Source organism: Somniosus microcephalus, unplaced genomic scaffold, assembly GCF_052327205.1.
Source record: "Somniosus microcephalus isolate GS21.2 unplaced genomic scaffold, FLI_Smic_1.0 unresolved_chr1, whole genome shotgun sequence".
NCBI lineage: Eukaryota > Metazoa > Chordata > Chondrichthyes > Squaliformes > Somniosidae > Somniosus > Somniosus microcephalus.
The window spans coordinates 158,812,554-158,832,872 of record NW_028225179.1 but is presented as its reverse complement, the minus strand read 5'-3'; the positions used below and the strand labels follow the sequence as shown (position 1 = coordinate 158,832,872).

At 49.6% G+C, this 20,319-nt stretch overlaps 1 protein-coding gene across 1 annotated transcript in view; it reads right to left on the bottom strand.

The window, feature by feature from the left end:
* Positions 1–2,309: 2,309 nt before the first annotated feature.
* Positions 2,310–20,319, bottom strand: part of LOC147096358 (zinc-binding protein A33-like) — a 94,609-nt gene continuing 76,599 nt past the window's right edge. Inside the window, exons 2-3 of the mRNA XM_085975166.1 lie at positions 2,972–3,067; positions 2,310–2,782 (exon numbers count right to left, since the gene is read on the bottom strand). Of these exons, the coding sequence (XP_085831292.1) occupies positions 2,594–2,782; positions 2,972–3,067 (285 nt within the window). The 3' untranslated portion in view covers positions 2,310–2,593. The remainder of the gene's footprint in view (positions 2,783–2,971; positions 3,068–20,319) is intronic.

Below are 20,319 nucleotides of genomic sequence, written 5' to 3'. Positions count from 1 at the left end.
ACAGGAAGAACGCTTGTAAAGACACTGAGAAAGACACAACAATGTGCAGATACAGGAACATGGGAAGAGGAGTCGGTCATTCAGCCCCTCGAGCCTGTTCCACCATTCAATTAGATCAAGCACTAACTCCTAATGCAGAAGACCAAGTCATGGAGGAAGAAGTAGTTCAGAAGCCAGAGGACATGGTTAGGACAAAGATGCAGTTGATGAGGTGCAGGGAGATCCTGGCTGCAGGGAGGTGGGTAGTGATGAGTTGGTTACCTAGAGATAGGTCTGTGCACATTGAAGATAAATGATAAAAAGGTACTGGAGGAGCAGGAAGGGCTAAATGACAACATAAGAAATCATGTAAGGGCTCTGAAACCTCCCATGTAAGGATGGCCTAGAAAATCAAGGCAATTTCCTTTGTTATACTTCCTGTTTATGGTGAAAAAGATGTTTTGCAAAGAAAATCACGAATATGAATAACTGTCTGTCAATCCTCTGCGAAAATAATACTGGGACTTTGCAAAGTAAATGGCGTTCTCCTTGTGATAACAAAGGGAGCGAGATGGCCAAATAAAAACAATGGAACTGGTCAGGAACGTTGAAGTAGCTGCAAGAAGCATTTCCATTGGATAGGAGGGAGAAGGCCAGGAGGAAATGTGATCCCACATGACATTGATTAAAGAGTGGAATCTAGACAGCAGGTGGGTGATATACAAGAACCAGGTAACATTAACAAGGGTAAACTAGGGGCCAAAAGATGGGAACATCTACAGTAAGCTGTATAGACGTGAGTGCTGAATGTATTAGGAATCAGCAATTCTGAAACGAGGCTACTGTAGCACTCGGGAACTACAGTGTTGTGGGAATATTATAAACATGGCTGACTGCAGAGGATGGTGCACAGGAACAGGAGGAGGCCATTCAGCCCTTCGAGCCTGTTCCACCATTCAGTTCGATCATGGCTGATCTGTACCTCAACTGCATTTACCCGCCTTTGCTCCATATCCCTCGATGCCCTTAACCAACAGAAATCTACCCGTCTCAGTCTTGGAAATTTTGACTTGTTTGATCCTGGCATCCACAGTCTTTTGAGGGAGAGAGTTCCAGATTTCCACAACCCGTTCTGTGGATGAATAAAAAATTTGGGGATAGTCGACAGGAAGGATGTGATGTGGCCCTGGATGTCAAAGACACCCAGGAGATTAAAGATGTTCATCCCGTGGGTAGTGCAAAGTTACACCATTAACTACACACCGTCAGATCAGAATAAGGCGGCAGGCATTTTACTCTGTGAAGAGATGAGAAGGGAATGGGAAAGTAGGTTATGTTAATGTCTCCTTCAACCAACCAAGTGGATACCAAAGTGGTTCCGAATCTAGTTTGATAAATATAATGCATAACTGCTTCACGGCCCATTGCATTAGCGAAGCCACGGGAGGCAAAGCACATTTTGACTTGATGATGGTTAGTGACTGAGGAGACTTTGGAGCAGTGGCCATAGAATGAGCCAGTTTCACATAATCTGGGATTGAGAAATGCCCAAGAGCAGCAGCCATGGAAGTAATTATTAAAAGCTTAAATGCAATGAGAGAGGAGTTTAAGAGACCAAAGTAACCGTGTTATCGTGAGCAAGGCGAGTGCGTCTGGCTCATTCAATCCCATCTCTATGTACGGTAACCTTTGCTGAGCTTAGAATCATAGAACCTTACAGCACAGGAGGCCATTTGGCCCATTATGCCTGTGCCGGCTTTTTGAAAGAGCTGTCCAATTTATTCCCACACCCCAGCTTTTCCCCAGAACCCTGAAAATGAGTCCTCTTCAAGTACATGTCCAATTGCCTTTTGAAAGTTCCTATGGAATCTGCTTCCTCCAGCCTGTCAGGTCGTGTGTCCCAGATCTTAACAACCCTCCGTCTGTAAACATTTCTCCTCATTTCACCTCTAGTTCTTTTGCCAGCTATTTTAAATCTATGACCTCTGGTTACTGACCCACTCGCCAGAGGAAACAGTTTTTCCCTTATTTGCTCCATCAAAACTGCACATAATTGTGAAAACCTCAATTAGGTCTCCCCTTAACCTTCTCTGCTCTAATTTGAACAATTCCAGCTTCTCCAATCTCTCCACATAACTGAAGTATCTCATCCCTGGTATCATCCTGGTGAACCTCCTTTGTACCATCTCCAAGGCCTTGACATCTTTCCTAAAGTGTGGTGCCCAGAATTGAACCCAATACTCCAGCTGAGGCCTAACCAGTGATTTGAAAAGCTTTAGCACCACTTCCTTCTTTTTGAATTCAAAGCCAAGTATCCCATGAGCTTTCTTGACTGCCTCATCAACTTGTACACCACCTTCAAAGATTTGTGAACAGGCCCCCCAGGTCCTTCTGCTCTTGCAGCCCCTCAAAATAGGACCATTTAGATTATACTGCCTCTCCGTGTTGTTCATCCTGAAGTGCATCACTTCACACTGAAATTGCATCTGCCAATTTCAGCAGTCTGTCTATATTCTCCTGAAGTCTGCCACTATCCTCCTCACTATTTACGATGTTACCAAGTTTTGTATCATCCGCAACCTTCAAAATTGTACTTTCTATACCCAAGTCCAGGTCATTTATATACAAGAAAAGCTTCTTGTGAATTGTCTCGGATTTCTTGCAGATTTGTCTCCATTCTGAATAAAATATCCTCCTTTTCCTCATTCAGTTCTTCGACCACGTTCCACTCTCTCTCGTCCGAAATACAGCGCGATTTAGACAATTTGGAGTCGATGAGGTTCTGCGATTGATTCGACTGTTCCTGTGAAAACAAAGAGTTTGTTCAAGAAGCAAAACTGTCGCAGGTCACAAGCACATTGATCACCGTGCTTAATAAACACTGAGCCACGCTGCTGAAAATGCACAGGGATAGAGTTCTGTTATCTGGGCATGGGGTGCATCACACGCTACCCGTACAGGCGCAGCCCACAACGGCCCACTGAGAATTCACCTTCATTTCACAGATGCTCTCTTGCTGCTTAAACACAAATTTAAAAAAAGAGATTTTCTTCTGCTTCAGAGAATGTAGGATTGTGTTCATTTTCTCCTGGAATTGAAACTCTGAGGTCTGAAAATAATTGGCCAAAAATCCAGGGGGAAAATGAGTGAAAACATTTTTACGCAGCGAGTTATGGTGATCTGGAATGCACTGCCTGAAAGGGCAGTGGAAGCAGATTCAATAGTAACTTTCAAAAGGGAATTGGAGAAATAGTTGAGTAGGAGACAGTCCCAGGGCTCTGGGGAGAGAGCAGGGGAGTGAGACTAATGGGATCGCTCTTTCAAAGAGCCAGCACAGGCACGATGGGCTGAATGGCCTCCTTCTGTGCTGTGAGCTTCTAGGATTCTAGGTGCTGACAATAGAGTCAGATTAGAAGGATTCAATGTGAATCTTTAAAAACATTCTTAGTGGGACCGACTTTAACTTCACTTCACAATGGTTGCAGCTGGTGCAAAGCTGAAGTGGAGTCAAACTCTCTCCTGGCCCACGGTCAATGGAAACTATTGATCTTCAGAGTTACTCTGCAGATCTCCCCTCGCCATCAATCTCAAACTGCTTTACATCAACACAGTAAGTGGCCTGACTGTCCCAATCACACTGAGCCAGGACACACTGAGTTAAGACATGCAGCATCAGCTGAACTATAAACACAAGTACCGAGCTTTCTATACTTCAACAACATTACAGATTCACAATAAGATTCCCGCCCTCCTCCAGCTCACAAGATATCCTGGAATTTAAATAAAATGCAAAGTCAGGCAACACCAAGTTTCCTATTTGGAAGAAGAGCAGGGGAGTTCTCCCCGGTGTCCTGGGCCAATATTTATCCCTCAACCAACATCACTAAAACAGATGAGCTGGTCATTGTCACATTGTTGTTTGTGGGAGCTTGCTGTGCGCAGATTGGCTGCCGCGTTTCCTACATTACAACAGTGACTAAACTTCAAAAGTACTTCATCGGCTGTAAAGCACTTTGGGCTGTCCTGAGCTAGTGCAAGGCGCTATATAAATGCAAGTATGTCTTTCTACAGGATTAATACACCCCATTATTGCAGCATAGCCTGCCCTCTGCTAGAAACTGTCAGACTACCAACAGGAGAGGCTTCTAAACTATTCCCTGCTGAGGACCCCCTGTGACACACACCCAGGGAGCCCCTGTAAACACTGGCACACCACCCTCCCCCCATCCCCCTGCCCACACACAGAGAGCCCTTGTCTAACTTATAAAACACAGCGTCAATTCCCCAACAGAAACAATGGCTTCATTGCAGAAATTACTTCCCCCAACCCCCCTCATCCCCAATCTCCTCAACCCACCCCAACCCCACACTCCTGATCCCCCCTCATCAGTCCCATTACCCCTTCTCCTCCTCCCCCTTCACCCCCACTCCTCATCCCATCTCCCTCACCCCCCATTCAACCTCCTCACCCTGATCCCTCCTCTCCCATCTCCCCTCCTCCTCCTCCGTAGATTGGGCCTATACTCTCTGGAGTTTAGAAGAATGAGAGGTGAGCTCACTGAAACATACAAGATTCTGAGGGGGATTGACAGGGTCAATGCGGAGAGGTTGTTTCCCCTGGCTGGAGAGTCTAGAACTAGGGGTCACAGTCTCAGGATAAGGGGTCGGCCATTTAAGACTGAGATGAGGACTTTCGTCTCTCAGAGGGTTGTGAATCTTTGGAATTCTCTCCCCCAGAGGGCTGTGGATGCTCAGTCATTGAGTATATTCAAGACAGAGAGCGAGAGATTTTTGGACTCTGGGGCAATCAATGGATATGGGGATCGAGCGGGAAAGTGGAGTGAGGTTGAAGATCAGCCATGATCTTATTGAATGGCGGAGCAGGCTCCAAGGGCCGTATGGCCGACTCCTGCTCCTAATTCTTATGTTATGTTCTTATTTTCCTGTCTAGTAGATTCTCAACTCAGAAGCAAGACTGCACCAATATTATGCACAGATTTGTTTTGAACTAACCGTTTACCAGAGGAAATATATTCTGCTTCAACATAGCAAACACGCAGAATATATTCCCTCTGGTAAACGGTTAGTTCAAAACAAATCTGGACAAAGTGCCTGGATATTTCCATTAATCTAACATTGCCAGACAAATGAAATTTAAAAAAACAGGCCAATTATACAGGAGAGTATCAGAAGGGCAAGAGAATATCACATTTAAACTTTCCATCACATCCACACTCCCTGTGGAATGGGTTTATTTGTGTGAGTAAAACCACCTCACTCTCGGCCGATCTCACAGTCAAACAGTCCAAGTCTCCAAGAGAGGGTCAAAACTGCAGGTCTCGTGCCTCTGCTAAAATCACACAGCGAAAGCCCCGGGAGAGAGAATCAGCAGAACTGCTTTTGTGGTGTCCTGCATGTTGTGTCAGCCGTGGCTCAGTGGGCAGCACCCTCACCTCCGAGTCAGAAGGTTGTGGGGTCAAGTCCCACTCCAGAGACTTGAGCACAAAATCTAGGCCGACACTCCCAGTGCAGTACTGAGGGAGTCTTTCGGATGAGACTTTAAACTGAGGCCCTGTCTGCTCTCAGGTGGACATAAAAGATCCCATGGCACTATTGTGAAGAGGAGCAGGGGAGTTATCCCCGGTGTCCTGGTCAATATTTATTCTGCAACCAACATCACAAAAAACAGATTTTCTGGTCATTATCACATTGCTGTTTGTGGGAGCTTGCTGTGCGCAAATTGACTGCCAGGTTTCCTACATTACAACAGTGACTGAACTTCAAAAGTACTTCATTGGTTGTAAAGCGCTTTGGGACGTCTGGTGGTGGTGAAAAGTGCTGTATAAATGTAAGTCTTTATGGTCATTAGGGGCCCATCACCACTTTATGCTTTGCGCAGTGTTGCCAAGGTAAAAAAGCTCTTGCGAGACAGAGCACTATTTTTAAACCGTATACAGAGGAAATGACTCTTCGGTGCGGTGAAACGACCACACTCACCATTTTATAAAAATATTGATGCAGACACAAAGGTCAAGCCTGCTGCAGGTGTAATCTTTTCCCGGCAGCCAGCATGCTCGGTTAAAATAAAGCTGCAGGCTTTGAAATGGGCCTACCAAGGCAAAAATTCCAGCTTGAACCAATTTCCCAATACAAATTAAATGAGATTTAATGAGCTCGGGGGAAGAGGAAAGACTGCGCAAGTGGTAGAGCATTGATTCAGTGGCATGGTTTAGCTCACCGCGCTGGAGTAAGTATTTAATACCAGACAAAAACATCAGCAAAAAAAGGCTCACATACAAGTTTAACTTGCTTGGCAAAGTGCTCGCAAAAGAGACACGTGTTCCTTCTGAAATCGGGACAGAAATACAGTACTACGCATCACCTCACACTTGTACAGAGCTGCATTTGAAATGGGCTTTGCACATCTCCCTACTACTGAGTTAGTGTAGAATTACAGCACACAAACAGGCCGCTCGGTCCAACTGGGCTGTGCCGGTGTTTATGTCCCACACGAGCCTCCTCCCACCCCATTCGGCATATCCTTCTATTCCTGATGTGTCCTGGCCAATATTTACCCCTCAACCAACACCACCAGAACTGCCCCCAACTCCTGCTGTCTATTTTTCTGGATTACCAATTTGTTTTTTTTATAAACTCAGAAGGTTGTGGGTTCAAGTCCCGCTCCAGAACCTTGAGCACAAAAGTCTGGGCTGACTCTCCCAGTGCAGTACTGAGGGAGTGCTGCACTGTCGGAGGTGCCTCTTTTGGATGAGACCTTAACCTGAGGCCCAGTCTACCCTCTCAGGTGGACGTAAAAGATCCCATGGCACTATTTTGAGGAAGAGCAGGGGGGAGTTATCCCCGGTGTCCTGGTCAATATTTATCCCTCAATCAACATCACTAAAACACAGATTATCTGGTCAGGATCTCATTGATGTTTGTGGGAGCTTGCTGTGCACAAATCGGCTCTCACCTTTCCTACATTATAAGCGTGAGTACATTTCAAAAGTACGTCCAGATCACACCAATTCGCTGTGTGAAATTAAAAGTTTCATGTCATTGCAAACAATTTAAATAAGTTTCCCCTGTGTAGTAATCCATTACAAAGTTCAACACATTATAGTACAGACTCCTTCTTATCCCCCCCCCATCTCCTCACCCCGATCCCCCCCCATCTCCTCACCCCGGTACCCCCCCCCATCTCCTCACCCCGGTTCCCCCCCCCCCCCATCTCCTCACCCCGGTCCCCCCCCCCATCTCCTCACCCCGGTCCCACCCCCACTCCTCCTCACCCCGGTCCCCCCCCCTCCTCCTCACCCCGGTCCCCCCCCTCCTCCTCACCCCGGTCCCCCCTCCTCCTCCTTACCCTGGTCCCCCCCCTCCTCCTTACCCCGGTCCCCCCTCCTCCTCCTCCTCCTTACCCCAGTCCCCCCTCCTCCTCCTTACCCCGGTCCCCCCCTCCTCCTTACCCCAGTCCCCCCTCCTCCTCCTCACCCCAGTCCCCCCCTCCTCCTCCTCACCCCACTCCCCCCTCCTCCTCCTCACCCCACTCCCCCCCTCCTCCTCCTCACCCCACTCCCCCCCTCCTCCTCCTCACCCCACTCCCCCCTCCTCCTCCTCACCCCACTCCCCCCCCTCCTCACCCCACTCCCCCCCTCCTCCTCCTTACCCCACTCCCCCCTCCTCCTCCTCCTTACCCCACTCCCCCCCTCCTCCTCCTCCTACTTACCCCACTCCCCCCCTCCTCCTCCTCCTTACCCCACTCCCCCCCTCCTCCTCCTTAGCCCACTCCCCCCTCCTCCTTAGCCCACTCCCCCCTCCTCCTTACCCCAGTCCTCTCTGGTCAGCAGGTTATCGGTGAAGAAGCGACTGTCCAGCTCGCTCACCAAACAACAAGAATCCAAAGTTTGAAATAAACCCCCGAGTATAAAACCAGGCAGCGGCCGCCGTGAGCCGCTCCAACTGGCCGAGACCAGAGCCCAGCGCGGTGTCACTGCCACTCGGCCCCAACTCACTGCCCGAGCTCCGCGTCCGACTCCCACTGAGGCCCCGCCCGGGAACCCGCCCCTCACTCTGAGTGAGAGGCGCTCCGGCCAATCCGCTTACCCCAGTTAGAGAACCCGGTGCGGAGGGGAGCGGACAGGTTGGAGGACGTCCTTGTGGGCCTGCTCCTGGGCCTGGCTAAAAGAGCCATCAATTGGTCCAGGCAGCGGGCGGTCGAGGGGGTCGTCCAGCCGGATTGCCTGCCTCTCTTCCGCGGCCATGTTCGCGCCCGGGTGGCCCTGGAGATGGAGCACGTGGTGTTCGCCGGTGCGCTTGAGTATTTCCGCGACTGGTGGGCGCCGCGGGGACTGGAGTGCATCATCAACCCGGATAACCCAATTTTAATTTGATTTGTTAAGTTTTAGTTGAACTTTTGTTTACAGTCAATTTGGTTATTTTTGGTACGAACAAAAAGAGTACCCCAGACCAGCCCCAGGACAGTGACAGGGTAACACAAAGAATTCGACCCAACACAATCGTCGCTGAGCAAAAGGAAAAATATCTGTCATATTGGGCAGAAACAACAAAAACCCAAAGCAAACTCAATTGCTACTTGGCCCTAAACAGACAATACAACATAGCTGATTACCTGACCATGGTAAAGGATAACAAACTGAGAAGAACCTTGACAAGGTACAGACTTAGCGAACATAGCCTAGCGATCGAAAAAGGCAGACACAGGCAGACCAGGCTGCCAAGAGAAGACAGGATATGCTCTCACTGCAGTCAGGGAGTAGTTGAGACAGAGATGCACTTCCTCACAGCCTGTGGAAAATATCAGGGCATCAGAGAGAATTTCTATCAAAAATTCTCACAAATATGCCCTGAATTCAGAAATCTGACTGACAACCAAAAACTCCCATTCCTACTGGGGGAGGAGAGAAGCTGTGTAACACTGGCGGCACACTATGTTACAGCTTGCCATGAACAGAGAGACAACCAGTAAACTAAGACAAGAGTATATATAAACAAGGCGAAAATATATTTATAAACTCAAGGATATACCTGTTTATACACTGTATGAATGGAACCGCGTTTATGTGTTCAACCATAAATGTATTTTGATGCTTTGGCAACATAAGATGTACCTTATCATGCCAATAAAGCGATTTGTATTATTGTATTATTGTAGAGACCCGCCCCCTCACTCTGAGTGACAGGTGCTCTGGCCAATCCGCTTCCCCGGGAGAGGCCCGCCTGTAGAACCCGCCCCTCACTCTGAGTGACAGGCGCTCCGGCCAATCCGCTTCCCCCAGGAGCTCCTCTCCGGACCGCGACTGGCCAATCAACGCCGCCGGGAGGCGGGGTTTGCGGCTGTGATTTGGGTTTAAATATTTATTTTTTAAGGGGCGTCAATCTTTGTCCCTGTGAGCGGGCGAGGTGTCTCCTGCTGTGATGTGCGTGTGTACAATAGGTCAGTGTGGGAGCAATATTTGCTCAGGTTGGGCTGTTTTCTCCCGAAGCCCTGGCCCGAAACTCTCCGGGAAACGGGGGGCGGGGCTGGGGAGGCGGCACTGCGCAGGCGCCGGGCTGGCAGTTGTAGTCCAGCAATCTCCCCAACTGGCTGCCAGTGGATGGAGAGAAAGAAGTTGCATTGATAGACAGCGCGTGTGACAGCCTCAGACCGCCCCACAGCCCAGGCAGCACTTTGTCTGAAGGGCAGGCACTGTCCGCACAGCAAGATCCCACAAACAGACACTGGGATCATGGACAGAATTCCAGGTGGCCAGTGTCGTCTGGCAGGAGCAGCAAAGCTGCTGGTATTCCTTGTGGATTCTAGTAGGATGCAGTGCATTGGGAGCTAAGTGGAATTGAGGTCGATGATCAGCCATGATCTTATTGAATGGCGGAGCAGGCTTGAGGGGCCGAATGGCCGGCTCCGGCTCTTATTTCTTATGTTCTGAGGCGGGTAAATGGAGTTGAGGTGCAGATCAGCCACGATCTAATTGAAAGGCGGAAAAGATCTCAAGGGGTTGAATGGCCCACTCCTGTTCCTACAACGAGCTCAGTCTGCTAATGGGCAGAGGGGCTGCCCTTCAGGTGAGATGTTAATCCAAGGCCGCGTCTGCCTCAAGTGGGTGATTCAGATCCCGCGGCAAAGAGGAGCCGGGGAGTTCTCCCGGTGTCCGGGCCAACATTCCTCCCGCAACCAGCACCGCCAAAGAGAGATTAACTGGTCATTCATCTCATTGGATCTTCACAGAATCACAGAAACCTCACAGTACAGATAGAGGCCATTTCAGCCCATCGAGCCTGCACTGACACATATCCCACCCGATCCCCGTAACCCCTACACCAACACATATCCCACCCTATCCCCGTAACCCCACATATTTAATCCCCCTAACACTAAGGGTCAATTTTTATCATAGCCAATCAACCTAACCCCGCACATCTTTGGACTGTGGGAGGAAACCGGAGCACCCGGAGAAAACCCACGCAAACACGGGGAGAATGTGCAAACTCCACACAGACAGTCACCCGAGGCCGGATTCGAACCCGGGTCCCTGGCGCTGTGAGGCAACAGTGCTAACCACTATGCCACCGTATCTTTTTGTGTATAAAATGACTGCTGCATTTTTCTAGCTAACCACGGCTACTGCACTTGCGAGTAATGCACTGCGGGTGCAGTGAGTTTCTGGGCTGGACTGACTATATTCAATGACCCAGCGTCCACAGCTCTCTGGGGAAGAGAATTCCAAAGATTCACGACCCTCAGAGAAGAACATTCTCATTTCCGATTTAAATTTATTCTGAAATCATGTCCTCTAGTTCTAGATTCCCCCACGAGGGAGAACATCCTCTCTGCATCTACCCTGTCAAGCCCCTTCAGAATCTTATATATTTCAACAAGATCCCCTCTCATTCTTCTAAACTCCAATGAGTGGTGCTCCAGGCGCGACCCAATTTGGCTCTGGACATTGGTCCCCAAATCTGTCCCTCGTTGCGCCCATTTTACCCAATTTCTAACCCATTAACCACAAGCACAGGGTGTGACAGGGAAATGGCGGAGACCTTGAACAAATATTTTGTAGCGGTCTTCACGATAGAATCACAGAATAGGACAGCACAGAATGAGGCCATTCAGCCCTCGTGCCTGTGCCGGCTCTTTGACAGAGCGATCTAATTACTCCCACTCCACGGCCCTTTCCCCACAGCCCATACTTTCCCCTTCCAGTATTTATCCAATTCCCTTCTGAAGGCTAATATTGAATCTGTATCCACCCCCCTATCAGGCAGTGCATTCCAAACACTGACCTCTCCTGTAAATAGGTTGTTCCTCACGTCGCCTCTGGTTCTTTTGCCAATTACCTTCAATCTGTGCTCTCTGGTTGCCGACCCTTCTGCCATTGGAAACAGTTTCCCCTTAGTTACTCTATCAAAACCCTTCATGTTGACCACCTCTATTAAATGTCACTTAATCTGCTCTGCTCGAAAGAGAACAACCTCAGTCTCTCCACCTAACTGAAGTCCTATATTCCTGGTACCATTCAAGTAAATCTCTCCCTAAAGTGTGGTTCCGAGAATTGCACTCAATACTCCAGCTGGGGCCGATTTAGGAAGGTTTAACATAACTTCTTTGCTTTTGTACTCTGTGAAAGTGCTTTAAGGTCAATGAAGTACTTTTGCAGTGTAGTCACTGTTGTAATGTCGGAAACGTGACAGCCAATATTTGCACAGCAAGCTCCCACATACAGCAATCTGTTATTGTTTTATTAATGCTGGTTGAGGGATAAATATAAAACCGATATAAAACACTAGTCCGGCCCCAGCTGGAGTATTGGGTCCAATTCTGGGCACCACACTTAGAAAGGACGTGAAGGCTTTGGAGAGGGTAAAGAGGAGATTTACCAGAATGGCTCCAGGGACGGTTTCTGCATCCTGAGGCTGTGAAAGGCGCTATATAAATGCAAGTCTGTCTGTCTTTCATATTCAAATCAATATATTTAAAATTGCAACTGTGTTTCAGAGTTTGATGAACGGGCTTTAACTGTTGCATCCTGCAGAGTTTAATAGGAAACAAAGTATATCATTGTAACCAAGTATTGAAAGTGTTTGATAAATTGTAAAGTGCTGTCTGCTTGTACCCTGCACACAGAAATAAAAGCATCTGCTTCATCTGTCTGCCGAGTCTGTGTCTAAATCAGAAGGTGGTGTCAGAATTGCCGAGCGCTGCTCGGTGTGTTTACTGAGACACACAGACCAGGGAGGGTCCAGGCTGACTGTTACGTGGATAGACTGGAGAAGCTGGTGTTGTTCTCCTTAGAGCAGAGAAGGCCAAGAGGAGATTTGATAGAGGTGTTTATCTAAACCTTTCATAATTTTAGCGTAAATAAAGAGAAACTGTTCCCAGTGGCTGAAGGATCGATAACGAGGGGACTTTCCCCCTGAAACAGGCGGGCGTTCCCGCTGCCCATCTCAGGACCCGACACAAGGTGGCGATGGCTGAAGCTCCAGTGTAAACTTTAGTGCCATTTCCAGGCGACTCTCACTCCGGTTCCACCAGGCGGGGGCTCTTCAAATCAGCCCGATCAGTTCGGGATGGGAATTGTAACAATCCAGAGTCTGGAGCAAGGTACAAATAAAACAAACAGGTTTAGTTCATGCTTCTGGGATGTAATTAAGCCCCGAATCGCTGTGTGTTTAATAAATGCCGCTTCTATGGTGCAGTTTAATAACAGCGCTGGGCAGCAGAGGTGTTGCACTAATTCATCTCAAACACCGCCATGTAGCGCCACCTTCCGCCTGTGGAGCAACATTACAGGCAGGAAGGTCACCGGGTTCCTGCAGCTCACAGCTCATTCCACCCAGTCAGTTCCTCTCTACAATTCACCATCCATTTGTTTCTTCTCTCCCCCTCCTTCTATTCCCCAGCCCTACACAGGCCCTTGCTGATCTTTCAGTTCCCAGTTCCGATGCAGGGTGTATTCCCGGAATGTTAACCTGTCTTCTCTCTCCACAGGTGATGACCTTGTCCACTCTCTATTCTAAACACTCCACACGCTTGAATGTTCTGATCATTTCCATCCCCTGGGTTTTCCCATGTTTCTGACACTCCCTCCTGTTCCCTTTTGATTTCACTTCTATCTGGTGCCCCTTTTACTTTTTCCTTCCCTCGGGTATTATTTAATTTGCCGTGTCTCGGATGGTCCCTTTGTCATGTCCTTCCCACTGGTGTTCTATCTCACCCTAGTTCCTCTCCCCTGCCCCTCTTTACCTTTAACTTCCCAGCTGGAGTCTCTGGTTCCCTTGGTGTATTTCTGCCCGTGTTTTAATTCTCCTCTGTCTCTGGGTCCCGATGATTCTCGATGTTCTTGAGGTTTTTCTTTAATTTTACAGGAGTCTGGTTCAGCCTGAGACAGTGGCCAAGGAAGGGGTGGAGTTGGTGGCCAGGATGCAGAGTTGTTGACAATTTCCAGAGACGATGGCTTAAATCTTCACAATGTTTAACTGGAAAAAATTCTGGCTCCTCCATAACTGGATTCCAGATAATCTGTTGGACAACACACTGGCGGTGGAGGGGTCAAGAGAGGTGGTGGAGAGGTAGAGCTGGGTACCATCGGTGTACATCTGGAAACTGAGCCTGTTTCTGTGGATGAGGTTGACAAGTAGTAACATGTAGATCAGTGAGAGAAGACCAAGAATAAATACTGGAGAATCTCCTGGGGTGCCGTGCGGAGGCGGGAAGAGAAGCCATTGCTGGAGATACTCTGGCTACGATCAAATAGGCAAATGTGAACCAAGTAAAGGCAGTCCCACTGAGGGGGATTGAGCCTGGATCTCAGGATGTGGCGAGAGCAGTAGTTCGAGGAACGCTGAATATCTCGGAGATATCTGTAATCCTGGGGGGATCCAAAACACGAAGGGTGGAATTTCAGTCGGAATCCACGTGGAATAAGTCGGAACCGGAGACAGTTGCTGAAGAAAGAGATGTGGCTGTGAAAACGAGTCTTGGCAGATACCTGATCAAACACGAGAAGGGAAACCGAAAGCAATGAAGATGAACAAGGTTGAAGAGACAAACGGAAATCCCGTCGGAGAGAAGAGCAGAACTTCTTCAAGGTGGGCATTCCGAGGAGAGAAGTGGCAGTGAACCAAACACTAATACAACAGCAAAATACTGCGGATGCTGGAAATCTGAAATAACAACAGAAAATGCTGGAAACACTCAGCAGGTCAGGCAGCATCTGATAATGTAGCGTTAGTTCATCATGACAGGGATTAGGAATCTTGCCATTAGACACTTTACAGCTTCCGGCCTCAACACTGAGACCAAGAACTTCAGCTCATAACCACCGTCACCATTCTGCTGGGACCATTCACACCTCCTCTGGACCCACCTTTTGTCTCTTTACTTGTCCCATTACCACCCTCTTTTGCTTTGCACCATCATCCCTTTTGACATTTATTCACTCCGGCCCCCCACCCTATCACAGACCCTCCCTTTTGTTATAACAACAGAAAATGCTGGAAAAACTCAGCAGGTCAGGCAACATCCGTGGAGAGAAATTTGAGTTGACGTTTCGGGTCGAACCCTTCTTCAAAACTGGAAAGAAAAGAAAATAGATCGAAGGCAAGACTGCGATCGAATAAAAGAGACAATAAAAGGTATTCGAAGTCAGACGAGATGGTAATAGGCCGGTGGAGACAAAAGGCAGCTGAGATTAGATGTGAAGTGTACTGGCAGGTAAGAGACAGCTGCCAGGTGAGAGAGAGAAACAAAAGGAAAGGAGGGGTGGGGGGAAAGGAGGACCCAAAACAAAGGGGTGGAAAAAATTATAAGTAAAATAGTAATAGGGGCCGAGGTTATGATCTGAAATTGTTGAACTCGATATTGAGTCCGGAAGGCTGCAAAGTGCCTAATCGGAAGATGAGGTGCTGTTCCTCGAGTTTACGTTGAGCTCCGTGGAACAATACAAGAGGCCAAGGACGGTGAGGTCCGAGTGGGAATGGAGCGGTGAATTAAAATGACAGGCGACCGGAAGCTCGGGGTCACCCTTACGGACTGAACGGAGGTGTTCCGCAAAGCGGTCACCCAATCTGCATTTGGTCTCCCCAATGTAGAGGAGACCGCATCGTGAGCAGCGAATACGGTATACTAGATTGCAAGAAGTACAAGTAAATCACTGTTTCACCTGGAAGGGGTGTTTGGGGCCCTGGACAGTGGGAATGGGGGAGGTATCGGGGCAGGTGTTACATCTCCTCCGCTTGCACGGGAAGGTGCCAGGCGAAGGGGAAGGGCTGTTTGTTATTTCCCAGCGCGCCCACCCCTCTCCCCTTCCCCTGGCTCTGTACTTGCTTACAGATTATTAAATCTCCAACACTTTCCAGTTCTGACCAAAGGTCACCGACCTGAAACGTTCTGTTTTCCCCTCCACTGATGCTGCCTGATGCGGAGTGTTCCAGCATTTTCTGTTTTTATTAGGGATTAGGAATGTTAATGTGCGATATATAACGTTGTAACAGCGTAAGAGTAAATACGGTAACAGTGCAGGGAACTGAAGAGGCCGATTTAGTGACAATTTAGTGTTAGTTCATGACAGGGAGTTGGGAATTGTCTTTTATTGTGTGACTATATAATTTTGTATCACTGTCAGAGTAAATACGGCAACACCGCGGGGAACTGAAGGAGGATTTGATGGGCGAACCGGGGCTGATCCACCCACAGAAATATCAGCCCAGCAGTTTGAATCAGGAAGCGCTGAAACTCATCCTGGCTTCCAGACACGAGGCGGAGAGTTTCATTGAGGATTGAAATTGTCCCGTTTGTCTTGATTTCTTCACCGATCCGGTTATACTGGAGTGCGGGCACAACTTGTGCCGCGCCTGTGTCACCCGGCCTCGGGAACACCAGGAGGCGACAAACTCCGGGCCGGAATGTAGAGAGGAATTTGCAGACAGAAACCTCCGGGTCAATCGGGCCTGAGCGAGTCTGGCCCAGAAAGCGCGAAAATTAAACCTGAATGGGAAAGAGAAGGAAAGTAAACTTCACTGTGAGGAACATCAGGAAGAACTGAAGCTGTTTTGTGAAACTCACGCACCATCCAATGGAAGACCAAGATTGCATTGGGGTCCCATGTACATTATGGGATCCGGTTTGCATGAACTAATGAGGCTTCCCCCATGTTCAGTGCGGGAGCGCTGGATTCCTATTTCCCGGCTGCTGCATCATTGCCCGGCGGGAATTGCTGGGAATCAGGTGGGAAGCGCTGGGTGTGATTTTTGTCTCATTACTGCTCCGTTTATGGTGTAAATCCGGGCGATAGTGAGACGTAAATCACCCCCAAATAGTTTATGCGGAGGGTATGGAAAGTAAGGGAGGCAGAGTTGTCTGAGGGTATCAGCAGCTTCAAGAGAGAGTTTGATAAGAAGCTGGCAAAAAACTGTAAACCCAAATAGGACTGAGCTGCCTGGGCTTGGAGAGTGGGATTGTGAGGGCTGAGGAGAGGGGAGGTCTAATTTGGACCCCCTGCCCTATTGGACACCCTGCCCTATATCACAGCAGAAAATACACTTCAAAAGTAATACATTGTGTGAAGTGCTTTGAGACATTGTCAGGAACATTAGAAATGTCAGTTTCTCCTTCAGATGTAATTGCAGTGTATTTATTTCCAACACATCCCTTATGCTGGACTCTGTCTTACCTGTGAAATATTTTACTCACAACAGTACTTTCCTTGTGGCCTTTGAAAACAGCTGCTTAAACCCGAGTTTAGAACCACGCTAGAAAGTCATCGCATCACCTTTGAAAACAGCTTCACACAGTGACACTAATCCCATCATCACTCACTTCCACCTAGACTCTCACCCACTTTCTCTGATCTGCTTTGAGTTATTCACAGTTCTTACTTCAGTTCTTAAATTCACATCAATGTATGTTCTGATATTTTATACCAATATTCCTACTGGATAAAACATCAACATTCGGTTCAATGTTTGATATTTTTATTTTTATTTTCTCGCTGCATTATTGTCTTTATTTAACATATCCATGGTGCAAGTAACCAATCAGAAGCCAGGCTGCCTGTCTTACTGAGATTGTATTCTCTGCTGGACCCACCTCCTGCTCCATTGACCTCATTCCCACTAAACTGCTGCCCACCCAACTTCTCTTCCTGTTTCCATGCTAGCTCACATTGTAAATGGTTCCCTCTCCTCACGTCCTATCCAGCTCCTTTTCAAATCCAATGTCATCACATCCTTCCTCAAAATTACCCACCCTCTATCCCTCTGTCCTTGCACTTGATCTCCAACCTTACTTTCTTCTACAAAGTCCTTGACCGTGCGATCACTTCTGAAATCCCTGGCCATTTTCCCACAACTGCATGTTTGAACCACACTAACCAGATTTTCACCCTGTCACCAAAGTGGGCCCAATAGAGGTCACAAATGAGATGCTCTATGACAGTGAGTATAGTATATTATTCCTCCTCATTCTCCTGGACCTTTCTTGGAAAGGGTAAAGAAGAGGTTTAACAGGATAATACCAGGGACGATGTGGAGAGACTGGCGAAGCTGGGATTGTTCTCATTCTGGCGGAGAAAGTTAAGGGGAGATTGAATAGAGGTATTTAAAATCATGAGGGGTTTTGATGGAGTGGATAAGGAGAAACTGTTTCCTCTAACATGTGGGTCAGTAACCAGCGGACACAGATTTAGTATAATTGGCAAAAGAACTAGAGGGTTGTTATCATCTGGAATGCACTAACTGACAGGGTGGAGGAAGCAGATTCCACAGGAACTTCCATCAGGCAATTGGACATGTCATTGAAGAGAACTAAAAGCTGGGGTGTGGGACTGAATGGGACAGAACTTTCAAAGAGCCGGCACAGGCACAATGGGTGGAACGGGCTCCTTCTGTGATGTAAGATTCCATGGTTCTGGTCCAACCGGTAATTGGATTGGGTCATTTCTCTAGTGTCCGGGAAAGTCTTCCTGCACCACTCCCCCCGCTCCTCCTCCCCCGCTCTCTCTCCCCTCCTCCGCTCTCTCTCCCCTCCTCCCTCTCCATCCCCCTCCCCCCACTCACTCCCCCTCCCCCGCCATCTCAGCCCCTGCCCCTGCTCTCTCACCCCCCCCGCTCTCTCTCCCCCTCCCCCCCGCTCTCTCCCCTCCCTCCGCTCTCTCTCCCCCTCCCCCCGCTCTCTCTCCCCCTCCCCCCGCTCTCTCCCCCTCCCCCCGCTCTCTCTCCCCCTCCCCCCGCTCTCTCTCCCCCTCCCCCCGCTCTCTCCCCCTCCCCCCGCTCTCTCTCCCCCTCCCCCCGCTCTCTCTCCCCCTCCCCCCGCTCTCTCCCCCTCCCCCCGCTGTCTTTCCCCTCCCCCCGCTGTCTTTCCCCTCCCCCCGCTGTCTCTCCCCTCCCCCCCCCGCTGTCTCTCCCCTCCCCCCGCTGTCTCTCCTCTCCCCCCGCTCTCTCCCCCTCCCCCCGCTCTCTCTCCCCCTCCCCCCGCTCTCCCCCCCCGCTCATTCTCCCCCTTCCCTGCTCGCTCTCCCACTCCCCCCCGCTCACTCTCCCCCTCCCCCGCAACTCTCCCCCTCCCCCGCTCTCTCCCCCTCCCCCGCTTTCTATCCCCCCCCTCTCCACCACCCCCTCTCCCCCCTCCCCCCACTATCTCTCCCATCCCCCCGCTCTCTCCCCCTCCCCCACTTTCTATCCCCCCCTCCCCTCCCCCCGCTATCTCTCCCCTCCCCCGCTATCTCTCCCCTCCCCCCGCTCACTCTCCCCTCCCCCTGCTGTCTCTCCCCTCCCCCCGCTGTCTTTCCCCTCCCCCCGCTGTCTTTCCCCTCCCCCCGCTGTCTCTCCCCTCCCCCCCCCGCTGTCTCTCCCCTCCCCCCGCTGTCTCTCCTCTCCCCCCGCTGTCTCTCCTCTCCCCCCGCTATCTCTCCCGTCCCACTCTCCCCTCTCTCTCCCCCCACCTCCATGCTATCTCTCCCCTCCCCCCGCTGTCTCTCCCTACCTCCATGCTGTCTCCAGTGGTTCTTGGGTCTTTATCTCCGGGCGCTGATTTGGGGCCGAAAACGACGTAAATCGACCCTAGGGTGTAAACCCTGGAGTGACAGCAGATTCCATAAACACAACCCAGAGCCCGAGTAGGCACTTTAAAAAGGAAAGTGTTTGAATAAATTACAGCTGGAAACGAAATCACTGACTGTGTTATTTTAACTTTCCCCCAGCTCCAGCCTCTCTGACTCTGGATCCGAACACAGCGAATCCCCGGCTCATCCTGCCTGGGGACCGGACCAGTGTGAGACTGGGAGACAAACGGCAGCCGTTCCCTGACACCCCGGAGAAGTTTGATTCCTGGGCCTGTGTCCTGAGATCGGCGGGATTCACATCAGGGAGACACTACTGGGAGGTGGAGGTGGGGAACAAGACCGAGTGGGGTTTGGGAGAGGCCCGAGAGTCCGCCGGGAGGAAAGGGGAAATCAACCTGAGACCTGAGACCGGACACTGGACTGTGGGGCTCGGACCTCACCGTCCTTGGCCTCTTGTATTGTTCCACGGAAACTCAACGTAAACTCGAGGAACAGCACCTCATCTTCCGATTAGGCACTTTGCAGCCTTCCGGACTCAATATCGAGTTCAACAATTTCAGATCATAACCTCGGCCCCTATTACTTTTTTACTTGTAATTTTTCCACTCCTTACCCCCCCCCCCCTTTCCTTCTGTTTCTCTCTCCCACCTGGCAGCTATCTCTTGCCCTGCCAGTACACTTCACACCTAATCTCAGCCTATTACCATCTCGTCTGGCTTCGAATACCTTTTATTGTCTCTTTTACTTCTTTTGTCTCTTTCACTTCTTTTGTCCGATCGCAGCCCTGCCTTCGATCTATTTTCTTTTCTTTCCAGTTTTGAAGAAGGGTTCGACCCGAAACATCAACTCAAATTTCTCTCCACGGATGTTGCCTGATCTGCTGAGTTTTTCCAGCATTTTCTGTTGTTATTCCGGAAGTGTCTATGTTGCCCTCACCTCCCCCTCCGAGACCCCCCTCACCCCGAGTGTGAAGCCCCGGAAGATCGGGGTGTACCTGGACTATGAGGGCGGACAGGTGTCATTTTACAATGCGGACAACATGTCCCATCTCCACACTTTCACCCACACTTTCACTGAGAGAATCTTTCCCATCTTCAATCCGGGACCGAATGACGGCGGGTCACTAACAGGTCCATCCCATAATTTCACCCTGCCTCCTGCCAGCTGCAAACTGATGGGCGTCGGTCTCAGTCACAGGTGGTGCGGATGGTCCAAATGTCACCTGAGGTCAGGGCGGCTACAACCCAGTGACAATGTCTTGTTG